We start from the raw sequence: 21,133 nt of genomic DNA on the forward strand, positions 1-21,133 counted from the left end.
AACTCACTGCTTTAGGGCCATGCCTAGTAGCCAGAAAAAAGTAATAGAAATGTTGGAATGCCTGAACTGCTGGGAGAGGTAACAGAGGAAAGAAGTCTCACAGAAGGGGCGTGCTAGAATGTGTATAGCACATATGGCAAGGAGGCCTGTCAGATTTTTGTCTTAGTCTATTTGGGCTGTTCTAACAGATCATCATAGACTCAGTGGCTTAAACAAAGAGAAAAGTATTTCTTATGATTCTGAAGGCTGAGGATTCCAAGATCAAGGTTCTGGCTGAATAAGTGCCTGGTGAGGCCCACTTCCAGGCTTGTAATAGCCATCTTCCTCCCACCTTCTCACACAGTGGAGAGGGAGAGGGGATCCCTGGTCCCTTTCTCTTCTTGGAAGGACGCTAGTCCTACCTGGGGATTCCACTCTCATGACCTCACCTAAACCTAATCATCTCCCAAAGGCCCATCTCCAAATATTAATACCATCACTTTGGGGGCCAGGGCTTCAACATCTGAATTTGAGGGGGAAGACAATTCAGTCCACAGAAACTGTGTTCCATGGGAGGGTTCAGAAGACCCACCATTTACTAAGGCCAGTGGTCACCTTGGGGGCCAGGGCTTCAACATCTGAATTTGAAGGGGAGACAATTCAGTCCACAGAAACTGTTCCATGGGAAGGTTTGGAGGCGCCACCATTTTCCAAGGCCAGTGGGCATGCACTGGTGCAAGAGGCATGCACATCACCAAGGACTCTGTGGAGGCTCTCTCTGCAGTCTGGGCTGGAGAGGCTGGGATAGGGCTTATGCTTGCTGAGAGCAATGTGGATGATGATGCGACCTTGCAGAGGCCAGGTGGAAGTGCTCACTGCAAAAGTCAGGATGTATCAATTATACTAAACACCAAGGTCAAAATGGCAGCCAAGGGGGCCTGTCTTATTAAGTCTTAGAAGATAGTTAATGGAACACAACATCCTTAAGGACAAAACACTTTGGCCACCTGATGTGAAGAGCTGACTCATTGGAAAAGACCCTGCTGCTGGGAAAGATTGAAGGCAGGAGAAGGGGGTGACAGAGGACAAGATGGTTGGATGACATCACCGACTCAATGGACATGAGTTTGAGCAAGCTCTGAGAAATTGTGATGGACAGGGAAGCCTGGCATGCTGCAGTCCATGGGGTTGCAATTTAACGACTGAACAACAACGGATGAAATAGAATAACCAATAAGAGTAATTATATATAATCAAAAGAGAGCAAGGATGGATCAGCAGGGGGCTGAGATCATCTTCCCCCTCAACTCCTCCCAAACCCCACAAAACTGTAATCCCTTGCCCAGTTTCCAGACACAAAACTCACTGGCTGAATAACTGGATCCTTAGGGGGAAGATCACTGCAATATTTCATCAAGTGTGTACACTAAAGATTCTGCTAGTGTTTTTCCAATAGGTCCTATGATCATTTACTCAGGTGACTTGTACACTGGAGAAAGAAAAAAATACCCAGATATGTCAGGGTTCAAATTGACATTTGATACCTAGAAACTCCAAATATCATCATAGTTCCCCTTCCATTTTAAAATGGGAGCATATGGACTTTGGAGAATAAATGGAGTTCTAGTCAAAGTTTGGCTTATAGTGGGTTCCCTGGGTCTGCAAACCCTCACTGGTTGTTTCTCCAACCCTCAAATATATAATTAAGATTGACATACTTGACAGGCAAGATAACCCCGTACTGATTCACTGAGTCTTAGCTCATGTTCACCATAGCCAACCCCTCTTATCTTCCTCTGAGAACTGTATCAGTCAACTGCAAAGCCGGTGACAAATGACTTACCCAGTGGGTCTTGGAGGTAGACAGCCCAAGGCTGGTAGGGTGACTCTGGATGTCATCAATGGACCAGGCTCCTTTCCCCTCTGCTTTCCACACCACGTGGCTTCTTTCATCCTTGTTGCTGCCTCAAATGTTGCAGTAGCAGTTTCTCCTCCAGCCTCCCATCCATTGCAGGGATAAAAGAAGGAAGGGGATGGTACCTACACCAGAAAAGCAGCTTTCCTGGAAACTCACAGACTATTTCCTATCTCTCATTGGCCAAAACTGTGCCACGTGCATGGCCTTTCTGACAATGGGGGAGGAGGAGCGGAAGTGTTTTGGTTGGTCTGAACCCATTTCACGTGGTCTGTTGGTAAAGGAGAACTCATGTGGTGGGGGAGGGGGTCCCAGCAGGGTTTTCCCAGTGTTCTTCCTTTTCTATCTACTCTGACACTAATGTTTTATAGGATAGTTCATTGTACGTCTTTTTCACCACGTTTGATGTACATTATCTCCAATCCACATTTTTCTTAGAACTCCCTCTTTACCTAGCATATGATTAAGAATTTGATAAAGGGTTTCTTTTTTTCATTGCTAAACAAATGACTCTAGGTCACTAGTTCTGGTTCTGTGAATAAAGGCCTCTGTGCAAGGTAGTTTAGGGCAACTCACTGCGGAAAAAAAAAAAAACAAAAAACAAACTATGTTACAGTAACTGAATAGTTTATAAAAGGAAATCAGACCTCAAGGTCCATGTTTTCTTCAAAAGACCCTTCTTCCCCACCTCAACAATATTCTAATATTTGTGAACGTAAATTATCCTATTGTGCTCATTTCATGATGAAATCCCAGCAATATAAACAATTACACACATTCAATTAAGCACATTAATGCAGAACCAACAGGCCAATCTTGTGTTTCTCCTGTCCTCCTGGGATGCTCACCCCAGAGCCGGGTGTGGTGTTAGTGGATGGGAAATAAGATCGAGATAAAGAAATGCCTCCTTTTCTTTCCTCAACATTGTGATTCCTCAAACAAATATGCTCTCTTCACCACAGGAAAAGCAATGGTTACAATAAACATTCTTTAGAAACAGGAGGGCAGAGATCAGATGAAAGCTAAGGCTGCTTCCAACTGACAGACCAAATGGTCATTTGTTTCTCTCCCAACTCTCAGAAAAACAAGGTGGAAATAGCTTAGCCAGGGTGGTGGTGGAGGCTTTCAAGTCTAGGGTTTAAGGAAGAGTCAACAAGTCTGCCTTCACTGAGTTTTTAAATACAATGTGTTCATTAACAGTAGCCAGTCCCACAGAGGAAATCAAGTAGCAAACCTGAAGATGCCTGTTCTGGGATGAGTCTAGACTCTTGTCTCCCTATATTTCATCCATGCTGTGCAAAGCTCTAGCGTCTCTCCACATGTCACATGACCCGAACTCTCAGTCAACACATTATTGGGATTTTATTCAAAAGTTCACAAGACATCACTTAAGAGCTGCTTTTCCCACTGTCCTTTTAGACGACACCATCCACAGTGTCTGTGAGGTTCTCTCTCTTCTCTGTTGGGTCCTCACCTCCCACGGGCACCTTCTGGTCCTCACTGCTGCTCTGTCTGTATCCAGCAAAGCACTCAGCAGTTTGGTACAAGAAGACCTAACTCATCATTCAAAAATGCATGTACAAACAACAAGAACAAAAAAGGTTCAAATATTTACTTTACAATTGTTTTATTCAAAGCGAATGAAAAAACCTAGTATATTTTTCCTTTACAAATGGGGATTAAAAAAAAAGTTTTATCATTAGTTTTGAGGGTACTTATCTTACCTTCAACATAAATGATTTATATATTAAATTTGTTTTCTGATAGCCAAGTACATTTTAATCTTTTTTAGGTAGCTATGAGACGATTTCATGTCCGAGAGCCAATGTCATTTTTCTGAAATTGAGGATAAAAGATTCTTGTGCCCAATGTAGAATACACTTGCTCCAAATGGTAGACAGTCCTTTTGCTCTTGGCCAAGTGTCAGGTTTTGATATCTGGTTGTGTGAAAAGACGTGTTTTGCTTTCTTCAGAGAATAGGAGTCTTAATTCTTTAGATTTATTTTTGTTTCAAAGATCCATCTGAAATGGGTTTGTCACGCTTTAGAGTGTAAACCTTGCGATGACTGGGCCTGTGCAGTCCAGCTTTTAGACGATACTGTCACACAAAAAAGATGATAATCGGCAACCGCACTGTCTTTAGGCCAATGACCTCAGTATGCTCATCTGCGGCCCTTCTGATGAAGAACACAAGACTCTGATTTTATTGAACCAACAAATAAAGAAGTCTATGTACACGACAGTTGGGAGGAAGTGGTCACAAGAATATCACATAAAAATAAATACTTTACACACTTTTCTTCCACGTCTAAAAGTGTTAAAATTCTAACCGGAGAAGATTAGAAGGTAATTAGCCAAATTCAATTATTTATAAAAAATATAAAAACACACAAACCAAATGATGCAAAAAATCTTTTTAATCTAAAAACTCATTGCTCAGGGCTAATTAAGAGCCAAGCCCTGCCAATGCTTATCAGTTTATTTGACCAAAAAGAGCTAGTCAGCATTTTCTTCCAAGTAAGATAGTATATAATAGATTTTGATAAACCTTTCTAAGTGAGGACATGATACTGCAGGCAGTTCAAGGAAAAATAGCATTAACTTTTTCTTTGGTGTAACCAAAAGTTAGCAAATGTTGACATTTCAAGTGATAAGAAATTACCAAATGGAAGTTTAAACTCTGGTGTAAAAAAAAAAAAAAGAAAACAGTTGTAAAAGGAAAGGCTCCACCCACAGTTCTGTAGTGCAAGTTTTAAAGTTTAATTCTGAAAAATAATTTTATTGAATAAGCAGGAACCAAATTCCAGCAGTGTATCACTTATTCCTCTCCCTTACTCTCATCTCCATTACCCTCTCTGCATGGGCCCCTGTCATTCCTGTTCTCCAAGGAGGTCTCAGCTGCTACTCAGGGAGGCAAGGCATTTGAAAATGACCCACATTTCTTCCAACCAGGCTAGGAGTGGTGTCTCCGCTGCACAGCAGCAGACCCTGAGTTACAGCATTGCCATGTCCACACGTCTGTTGTTTTTACAAAAAAGGAAGTACCTGAACCAATTAGTCGCTTAGCCCTTTTCCAACTTTCAGGGGTAACCACAACCCGCTCGCCTGGAAAGCCCATACCCCCATGTGCTCAGAACCAGCAAACCTACCCCCTCTTTCCTAGAAGTAATGGTCCTCTCCCTGGAACTAATTTCCATAAACATGATACTTTTAAAGCAATTACCACCTAGCCCAGAAGGCTCCATTACTCTACCTAGCTTAACAGCTCTCTCCTATTTCTGTACATGCTGGTGGTGGTGGTGGTGGTGGTGTGTGTGTGTGTGTTTAATGTAAAAAGTGTTCTGAATGCACACACACATGCACATCCCTCCACACACACCCAGCATTTAGCAAAAAAAAAAATCTTCCCCAGGAAGCACTTTCAGAAGTTAAGCTTCTACTTGCGTTTAAACCACAGGGCAAGTGCCACGTGAGTCCTCAATAGCCCTTCCCCTCCGCGGCGAGGCTGGCGGTGCCCGGGCCCACAGCACAGATGCTGAGCGGGATCACGGGACAAGGCAGGGCAGGGGACCTGTCCGGCTTCCTAGAGCCATGTGCTGCACATCTCCCCACATCACCTGGGAGCTTCTAGCCCCTAACTCTTATCCCCGGCGAGACCGCCTCGCTGTTCTGAAGGGCCCCTGCCCTCTGCGCTGGGCAGCCCCACTGCCGGACCAGGAGCCTGGGCCTCCAGCGGGGCAGCGGGTCCCCCGGCACAGAGCAGGCTGCCCTCATCCACACCACCCCCTGCCAGTCCATCCAGCGAACATCCCCTTGTAGCACCCGGGGCCCGAAGAGCCGTGCTGTCTATGGGCTCCGTGGCTTCCCCTTCGCCCTCCGAGATGACGGTCATGGGGCTGCTCTGGATCCGGTTCCGCACGCTGTACCTGCTGCTGGCGGCAGAAGGCGGCGTTCGACTGCGGCCGTACCTGGGGCCGGAGAAGGACAGACTCCGAGGCATCAAGCCTTCGGTCTTGGCCCACTCCTCCTGCGCCCTCCTGTTCTTGCTCGGGGAGCAGTTTGACGGGCTCTCGGGCGTGTCTGGCGATGGCTCCGACCTTGACCTCTGGAATCTAGGGTCTGTGTTTTTGAGCATCTCTGCTGCTGACATGCGGGCGCTGGTATCCGAGCGGCTCCCCTTTTTCAGCAGCAGAGCTTTGAAGTTGTCACTGCTGGTGCTGCTCTTCCGGACGCTTCTCTGAATGGACCCCACTTGCTTCTGGGAGGCCAGGCTGGGGGCGGCACCAGTAGGTGTCACTGGTGGGGAGGGAGAATGGTTTCGGGAGTGATCATCCTCTGAATCTTTACGGCCAAGGACTTTCCTCTTAGACCTGAGATTTAATAACATTAAGATGAAGGTTAACTCCCGGTGGGCCACTGGATGTGGGCCACACACCACCCTGCTTCTCTTACTGATATTCAGGCCACCATCTATTATTTTCACTATGGAAAGTTCCAAACACCCAGGCAAAAAGAATAGGTCATTGTATTACTATGTGTGTCCATGACCCAGTTATGATAATTATTAACTTATGGTCACTGTGATTTCATTTCCACACTCACTGGATTATTTTGAAATAAATCGCAAACATCATATTAGCTTACTTTGGATAGGGTCATTTCCAGTTTTTCATAATTGCCATTTCTTATTTAACTCTTTGACATGAGACTGATATGGGGTGACCTTCCTTTCTTTCTGCTCTTCCATTTCTTGTTTGATGCTGGCACCTGAATGGCCTAGTAGGCAAGCCAACTCCTAGAACATCCCACACACTGAGACAGGCCCCCCACCTCAGATTCTAGGACAACACTAACTTTACATTCTCAGTCATTCTAGAGTTTGACATAAAACCAGTTTCCCTTAGCTCTTACTGGACCATATGTCAACTCCTAGAAATCCAGCTTTCCAGAAAACAGGAATGAACCTTCCACACTAGATCCTATTTCCTGACTGACATCCTCTCACTGATCCAGAGAATGTGAAGAATGGGGTAGAGAGTGAAAGAGGAGGGGCCTTCAGGGAGAGTAAAATTGTCCGGGGATAGTTCTTGTCCTGTCTCTAAGACCCTCCCTGCTCAATGTGTTTTCTGCCGAGAGTGAATTACAGGAAATGAAGCAGATGATCCAAGTGGCCCTTGCTGGTGTCTTCATAACCACCACTCAGTGTGGGATGAATCACTCAGCTAAGTACAGGTTGAGCTTGCTTTAAGAAAACGGTGTATTTTAAAAATATGTGGTTATACCTCTTCTGCTATAAAATCCTAGAACATGCAATGGACAAAGGTTGAAAGAATACTATCTGAAATAGAGAGATTAAGAGTTGAATCTGAGTAACTTTTAACTATGTAATCCTGGACCAGTAATTCATCTATTTATAAGTTTTTCGTACTTGTAAAATGCGGGTGATGATACCAGCCTCACAGGTTTGTGAGGATTCAGTGAGATAAAGGATCTCTGGAGTCATATAGACCTGGCTTTACCCACTGTGAAAGCTTCCTTGCTTTGTGACCTGGGGCAAGTTTCTGATCCTGTTTCCTATCTGGAAAAGGGGGAATAACAGTAGATAGCTCATAGCTTATCAGTCGCGATAAATGCAGTTACAGCCTTAAAGTGTCAGGCATAGAGTAGGTGCCTAACAAACCTTTCAGTGTCATTTAGGGAAATGTAATTCTCCCTTCCTGCTATCAGCTCAGGCTTCAGTGATGTTTTCACATGTCCTGCATGGCCAGGCATAGGGGAGGATAGGCCTGTGATGGCTGCCCTGGGCTAGGGGCTTCCAGGATCCTCTCTGTGCTTCTGGCCAACAAGAAGCTACCAAAATGAAAGATCAGAAGTGGTAAAAATCCAATTAAGAGGCTGAATGGGGTGACCAGAGGTGACTTCATGCCAGCTCCTTTGGGATGGCACTAACTGGCCTATGAAACTTAGGTTCCATGGTCCTCTCCACGGTCAACAAGAGCAGTACTTTAAAGTAAGTTACTGACCCACTGACAAAACCCATGGAAACAATAACATCCCAGGATTTCAGAACTCGAAAACAATTAGATGGATTGGTCCAGCCAGAAAAAGTAATCAATGTCCAGAGGGTGAAGTCACACAGCTTAATACAAGAAGTAGAATTTGATGGACTATCTTTCCACAAAGAGCACGTGACCTCACAATTTATTCTGGTTTCTTCCCAAAGACATCTCTGCTCATCTGATTCTTGCAGGTATTGGTTTTAGGATAATTTTTTTGTTGGGCTTTTAAATGGAGAGGGTGTTCTGAGATCCATATAATAAGCCATAGCTATGTTTGATTAAATCTACAATTAAAGGCCTTTTAATTGTAGATTCAGAATGAAGAGAAGATGGGAATTTATAAAAGTATCATTGTTTCTTAAGAGCAACTGCCCCCGAAAATGACAATTAAATCTAAATATAGGAATTCTTGGCATATTATGTATGCTATGTATGTATGTGTGTATATATACATACATACACACACACACACACACACTGTGTGTATTTCTAAGGAAGATGGCTATTTAAAACATGCTTAAACAGTTAACACTGGCTTAAAAACTAATTACTTCAATAAATATAAAAACTTCACACTTCAAGTGGTGGTGTTCTACATTTTCCATCTGGCTTTAAATCTGAAGTGAATTAATTTGCATTACAAAATTTGAAAGCTGTGTTTCAATTTAAATATTCTTTATTTTAAATTATTAGCTTAGCTACTGAAGGATATAAAATAAAGCCCTAAAACTCAAAGACTTTAGATGGCTTCCTATTATGTGTGCTAACATATTATCTATCTATCTACTAAAAATTAGCCTGTACCCTTGCTTTCACTCTGCACACCACACCCTGTTCGGTCTTTCCTTCTATCATGTGTACACGGAACACCACAGACTGGCCACCTTCTGCATCTGCAGTGGATGTAACTCCCCAGTAGGAGAAACCACAATTGTTTTTAGTGCCTTAAGAGGGTTGCCAAAATAAAATGTAGAAGATATTTTTCACATATTTTTAGGAAAAGTATGTAGTAATTTGGTCCCACAACAGTTGGGTTTGTCCCTGAGACTAAGTATTTAGTACACAGAGCAACCAGCAACACATCCTCTCAGTGGATGCTATTTTAAACATATATATGTCTGCATATTTGGCAACCCAGTGCATCCCATACCAAATGGAAGATGTCAGGCCTTGGAAGAATTTCCTAACAGTTAAATTCCAATTGGTTCCATTTAATTCAGAAAACATTCATGGGGAGCTTATTAGATGTCCAGCATGCTTCTGGTTAGAAACATCTGTGTAAATCTCTACAAATGTCATTGAAGTTGGTTTCAAAGGATGTGGAATTTTTCATTTCCCCTGTTTGCAGGAATAATTTGATAACTAGCTACTTTTTAAAATTTCTAATGACAAGAGACCAGTCAGACAATGTGACAGAGGCAGTGTTTAGGGTCTATCAGGACATTATACCAACACTGGAACCAAAAGTAAAGAACACAATTCTTGATTCATCAGCTTGGCTGTTTGGCCCCTCACCCCCATGCCCCGGGCCAAGTTAGATGTTCACACCGTGCACGAGGACTCTTAGGTAGGGACGGCACATCCTATGCTTTCCACCTCGTGTGATCACAGCCACTTCAGTTAGAGTCCACGAACCGGGAAAACACTCCTGACACAGGTTACTCACACAGAGAATCAAATGATTTTACAGATGTTTAGTTTCAGGAGGAAGAAAGGGGACCTTGGTTCAGAGAGATATAAGGCCTTGGCAGCACAGGGGCATTCATAAGTGTTATCTGAAAATACTGTGGTAAAGAATTCTAGGAGAAAGCAAAGGTTTTATACAGCATGCACCAGTTTAAAGTACTTACACAAATACAATCTTATTAATTTTTACGATGACACTGTTGTGAGAGAATTCAACTGCTTATAGCCAGAAAAATTAGGCAACAAATAAAACTATAGTGCTAAACCACTCTTTAAGGTGATCGCATGTAAAAAGCACAACAGTTCAGGCAGTTACTCTGAAAAATTTACTCCATATTTTTTAAAAACCCAATAATTTCTGATGCCAGCAGATGGCACCAGCAGTATACAATAATAAATTTAAATTCCTTTTGCTCCTGCTTAAAAAAGATGTATTCTTTTATTGAAACATTTCAGTAGCCAAAGAAGTTACACTATAAAAATCTAGTTTTTCTGTAAAATGAAAATAATAAAAGCAATAAAACAAACCACTTAGGAAAGAAGTCCTGTAGAGCTAGTCTGTGCATGTTAAGTCCACAGAACACAGCATCCCTCATCCTAGACCGGATCACTGGCTACTCTAACCCAACTCTTGTAAACATTCGGTCAAATATAGTGACAGTGCATTTCTTGCTAGCAAGAGGAAAGCCAACCAAATATCATCACACTGACACTCTGTCCCCCACATCTTCATAAAAATCAGTGGAACAAAGTAAAACAGAAATTGGAGTTAAGGGAAATAAAAATATAGAAACAAACTAAAAAATCAACAGTCAAGTTAATGAAGTCCAGTTAGGTGAGAGTAAGAACCTCAAGAAAGAAAAACACACTGAGAACCGATTTGGTAAAGGGGACTTATAAAGTAGATTCAAAAGAGGAAGGAGTTTTGGATACCTGTGAATAGCTGCAAAAAGGTCTTCTGTGGTCCTGGGTCTACTGGGGGTCATCACCTCATCACCCCCGTCGTCCTTAAGGAAGTCACAGGTCTCTGAAGAAGAAGTGGCTGTCTCAGCCTCCGGCACCCCAGCTATGGAGAAGCAAGCAGGCAGACACAAGATGCATGAATGACTTGAATTTCAGTCTTTAGCCAAGCTCCCAAATATGCTTCTCTGCCATTCCTGACAACGTGAGAATCCCAGGGAGAGGCAGCAGGGTCTGTTGTCTGATTTATCACAAAGATGGGGAAATGACACAAGCATGACAGTCAAAGCTCAGGCTTTTCTGTTAAAAGTCTAGATAAAACGGAATCTCTCTCTTAAATTTTGCTGTAACATTTATTTGCCGCTCTCTGGGGGGGATTACTCAGTTATTTAATACTCAATCTGCTGCCCACCACCCCACCCCTTCTATTTTCTGCCCTTCTATGAGCTCTACCCTTAGATCTGGATATTAAAAAAAAAAAATCATAGAAATGCCAAGTTGGTAACCTAAGCGCGAGGCGGCACAGGGAGCCCATATGCAGCCGGCTAGAACCTGAGCATGCACCAGCCCTACTCGCCTCAGCTGCGAACGGTCCAGGGGAATAAGAGAAAATCGGACTCACGCCCTGGGTCCTGCGGAGGCAGGCAGCGCTCCACACCGTTCCTGGTACCCGGCTCCTCCGCAGGGGCTGGCACCATGGGGACATTGGCTTCCACTCTGCCCGGGGACTCGGATCCTGCAGCTCCTCCCACAAGAACCACCGAGCTGCCAGAGTCGGTGTCATCGGAACCAGCCCCTGCTGCACCCCTCTCTCGTGCCTCTCCGCTCGTGGGGCTGGGAGACGCCACGCTCACGTTCTCTGCGGGCTCCGCCGTGAAATCCCTCTGCGGAGGTGACACCACGAGGAACAGTTTGGGCTTCTTGGAAATGGGGGGCGGCTTCCTGCTGGGCGACGGGCCGAGGGGCGGGGTGGCACCCGCTCCGGCCTCCGCCTCCCCGGCCGGGCTGTGGCTCCGGAGGCCATGCTCGGCTGCACTGTCCTGGTGACCCTGAGTCGAGCTCTTGGCAGGAGTCGGGAGCGAGCTCGTCGCGGAGGCAGGCTGGCTTTCACTCTCCATTTCATGTATGCTATTTCGGGATTTCAGGAAAGCAGATGGCTTTAAATGATACTGGGAAACAACCGGAGTTCGTTTTTCCTGAGATGCGTGTTCCTGTAAGGGGGCTACCTCGGTTCCTGAGTTCTTCTTCACCGGCCTCAACTGCACCATTTGCAACGCTTCGGTGGTGATCAGGGGCATGGGGAGTCTGCTGCCCTCCTCCTTGATGGAAGGCTGTCTGCAGGCCTCCCGGGAGGGCTCTGGCTGGCCAGGTTTCTTCAAAGAAGGCCTGGCATCTTTCATCAATTTGGGGTCAAGCGGTGGGGCAGGCGGGGGCACTGAGGGGGTTAAGGCAGGTGGCGGAGGTGGCAGGGAGTCAGATGAATCCAGAAAAGGGGCGCTCAGTGCTGTAGGGGGCGGAGGAAAGCAGGCGTCGGTGGGGGCACAGAAGGGAGTGAGCACTTCTGGTGGCGGAGGGGGGAAGAGGGGAGAGCGAGGCAGAGGTGAGCCCTCGGAGAAATCTGCCAGAGGTGGCGGGGGAGGGAGGAAAGGAGACTTGTCAGCGGGACAAGGGGCTGGAGGAGAGGTGTGAGGAGCAGCCGCGTGCGGAGACACCAGCGCTGAATCCAGCTTCTTCACCGTCCCGCTTCCTTCAGTGGAAGTATTCGAGGAAAGAGACGTGGAGGAGGAGGAGACGGATACTGAAGATACAAGAGACGACTTCCTTTCTGGCACCTTGGGTTTGGGCTTTCCCTTCCCATTGGCTGGTGACATTGATTTTAAGAACACAGGCACAGGGGTGAGAGCGGTGGGCGTGTTCGACTGACTGGAATACCCACTGGATGGAGAAGTGACTCTGTGCGACTTCTCCGGTGATGTGATCTTTGGTTTGACGGCGCCACCGGGCACTGGGGGTACTGCAGCCCGGGACCCCTCCAGGAGATGGCGGCCCGGCCCACTTCCAGGTGATGCTGCGCTGCCGGCCGGACCGGCCCTGCCTGCGTTCCCCTGATCTTCCTGCACTCCCGTGTAGTCAATGTAGTAACCCCACGGGTCTGTGTACTCGGACTTGACGCTGCTCGTGTCGCTCTGTGCCGGCGTGAGCCCGCACACGGAGTAGACGTTGGGGGCCGTGGCGGAGGTTAGGCTGCTGCCGGCGCTCACAGTGCTCTGGCTGCGGGAGCGAGGCAGCCACGGTTCTTCGAAATCACTGCAGGGGCTCTGGGAGGGCGAGCTGCCACCCTTGCCCGGGAGGTTCAGCTGCAGCGAGTGCTGGAGAGAGGCGATCAGGCTCTCGTTCAGCACCTGCCCGTTCGACTGGACGTTCTTCTTGGGAACCCTGCGCAGAGAGTCCGTCCGAGAGGGTGGCAGGGGAGGCTTCTTGGCTTTCTTCAAAGAAATGCTTCGCGCGAGGGATTTGTCTTGGCAATTGGACCGGTCCCCTTGGTGTCTCTGAGCTCTTCCATCAAAAACATTGACCACGCTGTGCCTGGGGTTCCCAAAGCCATCATTACTATTGCACAGATCCCCAGGTCTGTGTCCAGAGTCCGGGTGCAGAGTAGGGGAGTAGCCATCGTGGTCCTCTGAATACACAGACCTGGTATCATCCTTGTTAGAGGTCTGGTCCAAACTGCAGCTGCTCGTGTTGCTTACAGGAGTGGAGTAACCAGGAGCTGCCAAATGTGGCTTCAGTGGGGATGCCCGCCCACTACCTGAGCCACCATATTCCCAGGGCTCCACGCTACCACCCTGGCCCCGGCTGCCTGAATAACTGGACTCACTCTTGTTGTCCACATCCTGGGGGTGGGCTGGGATGCTAAGGTTATTTCTACAGTTATAGGCCATGGCCTGGGACCCATTCTCCCGATTTGCTGGTGTATTTAGAGAGACTTCGGAGTCACAGAGGGACAGCAGTGTGGTTGCACTGGACGAATGATGACCATCTTTCTGCCTGGAGAGGAGGTGGTCTCTGGATCTGACCTTTGAGTATGAAGATGAGCTGGTAATTTTACTGTCCAGCTGCCCTGAGCTCTGAGCAGTGTGAATCACAATGATCTCTGAAGAGGAGGAGAGCGTGGCATTTGGGATGATGCTGGTGGAGTAGCTCGTGTGAGGAGACACCACACACGCAGGGCTGGTTACATTTTCACCCTCGAAGTGCCTCAGCTCCTGAGATTTGGGCCTCAACAGTGTTCCCATCCTCGGGGCAGCTCCTAGATGCCCAAAGTCTTCATCTACTTGTGGGTGACCCTGCTGGTAGGGGAAAGCGCCACCCAGGTCTTCCGCAGGGCCCAGGGCGCCCAGCCGTGGCTCCAGGGCCTGAACATTTGCCCTTGCTCCAGACCGGGGAAGACTGTGAAAACCAGCGTCGCTGTTGAGGCGGGAAGGGAACACGACCCCGGCAGAGTCACTCAGCACTGACATGTTCCCAGAGGAGCCTGAGAAGTGACTCATCTGAGCAGCAATGCCTTGCCCCTTCTGGGCTCTGATTCTTCTCATTGAAGGTGGTACAACCTTCACTTCCTCAGTCTGACAGCTGGAATCCCTGGTTTCTGAGCGCTGTCCCATAGATCGATAGCTGTCGAGCCTTCCGAGTGTAGAGTAGTGGTCTGGGGTGTATGCTGAGTGACCACCAACATCATCTTGGCCAGTGGCTCCCGAAGCTGGAGAGAAAGCATAAAGAAGCTCATTACCTAAAAATAAAAATCAATATCTGCGTGCATCACCTTGATCTCTCACCCTCTTCTGATTCTGTGATGTTGTACTTAAAAGAAAAAAAAAATTTTTTTCTATTTGGCCTAGTTTTTTTTCCCCTATAAGCACCTAGGTGACAGTTTAAGTAGTTACTGATGGCCCCCCCAGATGAAGACCTGTATTATAAATTTCACATACTTCTTTTCATATATACCTCATAGCCTCCTATAAATTAAGTGCTGCATATGGAATTCTCAGGTACTCCCTTCAAGAACAAAGCTGAGGGTTCCTTGGAAGGTTTCCTTTTTACATAATCTCTTTTTGGTAAAGGTAAGACTCTCACCCATCCAGTGACTGTACAGAGCATCCATCTAGCAGTGACAGTCTTTCTCAAAGACAGATGAATGTGGCAGCTCAACAAAAGGGCTACAGAGGTATCATTTAGGAGGGATATCGGTATAAAACAGCGTTAATTACATTAATTTTTATGTCAGAAGGAAGTCCTAAGAAAAAGAAAAAAATGATTTACAGGCCCATCTGTGTTTCAAACATTTCATTATCCATCTTAAGCCATTATCATCTGTCTGTTAGTGACATTCAAAATTCAGTAGCAATCTGTTGTGTTCTGGGGAGGGAAAAAGCAGCAGGAACCGATCCAGTGAACATTTCCTCCAATTAGGATTATTCATTTCTTGGAGCTTTACAACCAAACAGAAAGAATAGTATGTTTAAAAGAAGAAGAAGAGGAAGAAGCAGCAGCAACAGCAGCACGAGGCAGGGTTTACAGAAAAGAGAGGGAGGGAAATGGATGAAAAAAATCCTTACACGTAGGTAAAGATCTCAAGCTACCTAGGAAAGAAGAGAAGCTTAAAATAAAATCATGAAGCCAAGAACTTACTCAAAGTGTATAGAGGAAAAAAAAATCCATGCATAGCAATCATTAGGACCAATTAAATCTTGAAAAATAGTAGTGAAACCATAATTCTTTCTAGGTTGTTATTATCCAACAAGGGCCCACAAGCATCACTGTTCACCGTAAGGACACTGGTGATGATGGGATTCCCAAGATCTCCCTCCCTACCCCACTTATACTAGCCTTCATATTTGGACAGCATAGCCCATCCAAACAGCAAAGCACCAGGCTAAAATGGCGGCAGTGGTCTTGAATCAACTGCACAGGAGAAGCCACCCAGCAATGAAGGTTCCCAGGCGTAAGGCTATTTCCTTCACTGTGATGATGGAGAATCATTTTTGTGCTCGTATCTTTGGCAAAGAAAATCTATTCCCCCCACCCACCCTCTGCCAAGTACACCTACTGCACACTTGCACTACACGTGTGCATGTGACGCTCTCCCTCAGGAAAAGGGGAAGTGGGCAAAAGGGTGGGAACAGAAGAAAGATCCACTTTAAGCAAAGAAAAACAAAAGGTGCAAATATTTGCAGTCTAGTATTTTAGAGTGTGTGCAATGCTAAGTCGCTTCAGTCATGTCCGACTCTTCATGACCCTATGGACTGTAGCCTGCCAGGCTCCTCTCTCCATGGGATTCTCCAGGCAAGAATACTGGAGGGGGCTGCTATGCCCTCTTCCAGGGGATCTTCCCAACCCAGGGATCGAACCCAGTTCTCTTACATCTCCTGCAATGGCAAGGGGCTTCTTTCCCACGAGCACCACCTGGGAAGTCCTTTTAGAAGGTGGAGGGTTGACTTGGAGGACTGGATCAGTTTGCACCAGTTCAATCCAAACATTCAGCACACCTTATTTCATTCTGATATGGATTTTCAGATCTTTTTCTTTCAAATTTGTATTAGCTTTTACATGAGGTCAGTGGTAGATTTTTAAATGTGTTTAAAGGTCATAAACAAAATCCTGATTCTTTCAGGTAACAATGTTGCATGTGAATTCTATGCTTCTGAAAATGGGACTATAGCCATTTCTTCACCACTTACAGTTCAAAACAATTTTTAAATCAAATGTTTTTCTAAAGACCTCTAAAATATATATACAAAACAACTCATATATTATTTATTATAGGGACCACTGAAATTCTATTCCTGAAACAGATACTTCAATATTTTAACAGTACAAAAAGTGTGACATTATTACAGGACACAGATGAATACTATCTTAAGTAGCAAAAATTACAAAAATAGAACTACAAATATAGTCCACTCAGCTGCTGCTAAAAATCTTGATGAGATTTACCTGATTTTAATTTAAATAAATATGAAAGCTTAAATTATTTAAAATAATTACACATTTTTTTAACTTATAATACTATAAGATCTATCCAACTTGTAAAAAGACACATGTAATAAAAATAATGATAGAAATCTACAAGCTAGTTTCAAGGCTTAATGTATGAATTTTTAAAAAAGTCTTGACAGGCCTAAAGTAATGCTCTCGGTATCAACCAACAAAAATTATTCAGAAGGAGATTCCTTTAAATAAGTCCTTTTCTGCTTGGAGAGTAACATACTGGGATAAGTTCCAGGAAAACACAGACTATTCAGTAGCCAAACATAATTATATATGAACAAAATAATCTTCCGTTCAGTTCAGTCCAGTTCAGTTGCTCAGTTGTGTCCGACTCTTTGCAACTCCATGAATTGCAGCACGCCAGGCCTCCCTGTCCATCACCAACTCCCGGAGTTCACTCAGACTCACATCCATTGAGTCGGTGATGCCATCCAGCCATCTCATCCTCTATCATCCCCTTCTCCTCCTGCCCCCAATCCCTCCAAGCATCAGAGTCTTTTCCAATGAGTCAACTCTTTGCATGAGGTGGCCAAAGTATTGGAGTTTCAGCTTTAGCATCATTCCTTCCAAAGAACACCAAGGACTGATCTGCTTTATAGAATAGACTGGTTGGATCTCCTTGCAGTCCAAGGGACTCTCAAGAATCTTCTCCAACACCATAGTTCAAAAGCATCAATTCTTCAGCGCTCAGCCTTCTTCACAGTTCAACTCTCACATCCACACATGACCACTGGAAAAACCATACCCTTGACTAGACGGACCTTTGTTGGCAAAGTAATGTCTCTGCTTTTCAATATGCTATCTAGGTTGGTCATAACTTTCCTTCCAAGGAGTAAGCATCTTTTAATTTCATGGCTGCAATCACCATCTGCAGTGATTTTGGACCACCAAAAAATAAAGTCTGACACTGTTTCCAGTGTTTCCCCATTTATTTCCCATGAAGTGATGGGACCAGATGCCATGAACTTCGTTTTCTGAATGTTGAGCTTTAAGCCAACTTTTCCACTCTCCACTTTCACTTTCATCAACAGGCTTTTTAGTTCCTCTTCACTTTCTGCCATAAGGGTGGTGTCATCTGCATATCTGAGGTTATTGATATTTCTTATCTGTTTCTAAAAGATGGAATCTCATAACAGGTTGCTCAAATACAATTCCATATATGTTTAAGATGAGAGTAAAGAAAAAGACACTTTGTCCTTTTGTTTAAATGGAAGGCAACAAATCACATACCATAAACATGCTTTAAAGAGAAAATATCATACCTTGATTTTAAAACTTTATATGCTGACCAATCTCAAGAGTCCACCACAGATTTTTAAGTAGAAGCTGCATACAGTTAAGCACTATTAATTCTAATACTAGGAGCACCTCTGGTTAGATTTTAAAAGTGAAAGTCCCAGCAATTTAGGCAGTGTTTTGTGGACAGGCTGTATCTTTTCCAGTGAATGTCTTTTTTTCAGATAATCATATCCTTTTAAAGTCTAATTTGACTCAGTCATTCTTCCCCATGCTTTATATCTAAGGAAGACTAATTCTTAAGAAGTGTCTACTTTTGATAATAATTAGTAAGATAGCACAAAGCTCTCAAATCAGAGGCCTTATAAGTACAAAATATTAGGAGAAAGGGCAAAGTCAACCCTTGCCCAAATGAATGAAGCAAAGGAAAGGTACAATCCAATTTTTTTTTTGCTAAATGTAGGAAGATCCTCTGGAGAAGGGAAAGACTACTCACTCCAGTATTCTAGCCTAGAGAACTCCATAGACTGCATAGTCCATGGGGCCACAGAGAGTCGGACACAACTGAGCAACTTTCACTTCACTTCACTTCACTGTATTCAAATATTCCTTTCCCTTACTCTACCACTAGTCCTTCCAACTGGCCTATCTATAAAACTAGAGGGGTTGTCTAATTGTCTTAAAAAAAAACAAAAAAAACCCAGCTCTAACTTAGATACAGCTGTCTCAGCTGACCTCCAGCCCTGATCCAGGTCATGTCATCAACTGTGCAATGACACCAAAAGTTTCTCATGTGACAACGCTCACCACACAGGTGATGTGCGGGAAGCTTTTTTTGCTTCAGTATTAGTGGTGTTCCTGTTATGGGCAAAAGAGAAATGAATGAGGGCCTCAGAGACTCTATCACCAGTTTTAAAAATATTAAAATTACAGAAGGTGTGATTTACCTATCTGATCAGCTACTTCCAGTAAGGTCAAAGAGGCAAATGAGTTACTGGCTCCATACTGATTGGCTGAGTTAAAAATAAAAAGTGTTAAAAGTTCATAACTTTGAGGCTCTAGAAATCAGATAGACAGATAGATAGATAGACAATTCATATTGAATATTTACGTGTATGTCTATCTTTATCTGGGCCAAACTATTCTTATACTCTGGGCACAAAGCCATCCAAAACCTACTCATTTTGACTGGAAAGTCAGTTAAAATGTAGCCTACCCAGAAACATCAACCTTGTTATCTTACAAAGAGCTGTCTGTAAAGTTACTTTTTTAGGTTAAGGCATCTCCTAAAACAGCAGTCAAATATAAATGTTACCTGAGTACTGTAAGAATTAGCCCATTAATATCTGCTAGACATACCAGTACACATTATTTTTTCTCAAATTAGTTGCCTGTCACCTAAAAGAGAAAGAAAAACGGTATAAAAGAATGGGATACAGGAGGCCTGGGCCACTAAAGGAGGTGATGTGAGGGCATGAACCAGAGGCAGCCTTCGTAAATCCTGTGGGTGCAATCTGGCCTCTGTTCATGATAAAACCCCCGTGTTATGAGGGAAGATGAGCACCCACTGTCATCTGGGCCACTGAAGCCACCTAGTCAGGTGAAAAGCATCACTGTTCATCCCTCTGTAGTTGCAGCCTGGAAGGCAGAGAACACATACTGTAGAATTGGATGGCAGTAAAGAGAGAAAATGCCAGGTAAACAAGAATAAGCCTTCCCTCCCTAAGACAAGGCATGTATGTGGGCCAGGGTGTCAGGAAAAAAGCACATAGGAATGATGTCTGTGACACCCAGAAGCTGAAACTACCTCGACGTGCTATAACATATACTACCATTGCTAGGATAAACTCATTTTGCCTAAAACATTGATAGGAAAGTTCAGAAGTAATGATTTGGAGTTTTTAGAGTATAGCCCTCAATAGAAAATAAAAGTAAAAATATCAGTTCAGTTCAGTTGCTCAATTGTGTCTGACTCTTTGCAACCCCATGGAATGTAGCACGTCAGGCATCCCTGTCCATCATCAACTCCCAGAGTTTACTCAAACTCACGTCCATTGAGTGGGTGATGCCATTCTAACCATCTCATCCTCTTTTGTCCCCTTCTCCTCCTGTCTTCAATCTTTCCCAGCATCCGGGTCTTTTCAATGAGTCAGTTCTTTGCATCAGGTGACAAAGTATTGGAATTTCAGCTTTAGCATCAGTCCTTCCAATGAATATTCAGGACTGATCTTCTTTAGTATGGACTGGTTGGATTTCCTTGCAGTCCAAGAGACTTTCAAGAATCTTCTCAAACAGTACAGTTTAAAAGCATCAACTCTTGGGTGCTCAGCTTTCTTTATGATCCAATTGTCACATCCATACATGACTACTGGAGAAGGCAATGGCAACCCACTTCAGTACTCTTGCCTGGAAAATGCCATGGGCAGAGGAGCCTGGTGGGCTGCAATCCATGGGGTTGCGAAGAGTCGGACACGACTGAGCAACTTCACTTTCACTTTTCACTTTCATGCATTGTAGAAGGAAGTGGCAACCCACTCCAGTGTTCTTGCCTGGAGAATCCCAGGGAGAGGGGAGCCTGGTGGGCTGCCGCCTATGGGGTTGCACAGAGTCCGACACGACTGAAGTGACTTAGCAGCATACATGACTACATGGGAAAACCATAGCTTTGACTTGACAGACTTTTGTCGGCAAAGTAATATCTCTGCTTTTTAATATGCTGTCTAGGTTGGTCATAACTTTTCTTCCAAGGAGGAAGTGTCTTTTAATTTCATGGCTGCAGCCACCATCTGCAGTGATTTTGGAGCCCCCCAAAATAAAGTCTGTCACTGTTTCCACTGTTTCCCCATCTATTTGCCATGAAGTGATGGGACTAGATTCTATGATCTTAGTTTTCTGCATGTTGAATAATTATAAGCAAAGAAGTCCACAGGTTGACCAAAGAGAAAAAGGCAAGATTCAAGATAGGTAGTGTTAAGTTGGTACAATAAGTACAATAGCAGCTAATACGTATATATTAATAGTAGTGTGTGTGTGTGCACACTCAGTTGTGTCCAACTCTTTGCGACCCCATTACATTGTAGCCCACCAGGCTCCTCTGTCCATGGAGTTTTCCAGGCAAGAATACAGGAATGGTTTGCCATTTCTTGCTCCAGGGGATATTCCTGACTCAGGGGTTGAACGCTCATCTCCTACACTGGCAGGCAGATACCAGGTACCACGTGCTCTGCCTGTATAAATTCATTAACTCCTC

General features: G+C 44.6%; 1 protein-coding gene across 6 annotated transcripts in view; it reads right to left on the bottom strand.

The window, feature by feature from the left end:
• Positions 1–3,291: 3,291 nt before the first annotated feature.
• NHSL1 (NHS like 1) overlaps positions 3,292–21,133 on the bottom strand; it is a 257,856-nt gene continuing 240,014 nt past the window's right edge. For 4 of the 6 annotated variants that reach the window (XM_070376756.1, XM_070376758.1, XM_070376757.1 and 1 more), the window contains 3 exons: positions 11,222–14,359; positions 10,573–10,705; positions 3,292–6,264 (listed from right to left, as the gene is read on the bottom strand). In XM_070376756.1, coding sequence (XP_070232857.1) covers positions 5,529–6,264; positions 10,573–10,705; positions 11,222–14,359 — 4,007 coding nt within the window. In that variant the 3' untranslated portion in view covers positions 3,292–5,528. The remainder of the gene's footprint in view (positions 6,265–10,572; positions 10,706–11,221; positions 14,360–21,133) is intronic. The other 2 variants (XM_014477050.2, XM_070376760.1) reach the window with 1 other exon arrangement.

This window comes from Bos mutus, chromosome 9, assembly GCF_027580195.1.
Source record: "Bos mutus isolate GX-2022 chromosome 9, NWIPB_WYAK_1.1, whole genome shotgun sequence".
In the NCBI taxonomy this organism is placed as follows: domain Eukaryota; kingdom Metazoa; phylum Chordata; class Mammalia; order Artiodactyla; family Bovidae; genus Bos; species Bos mutus.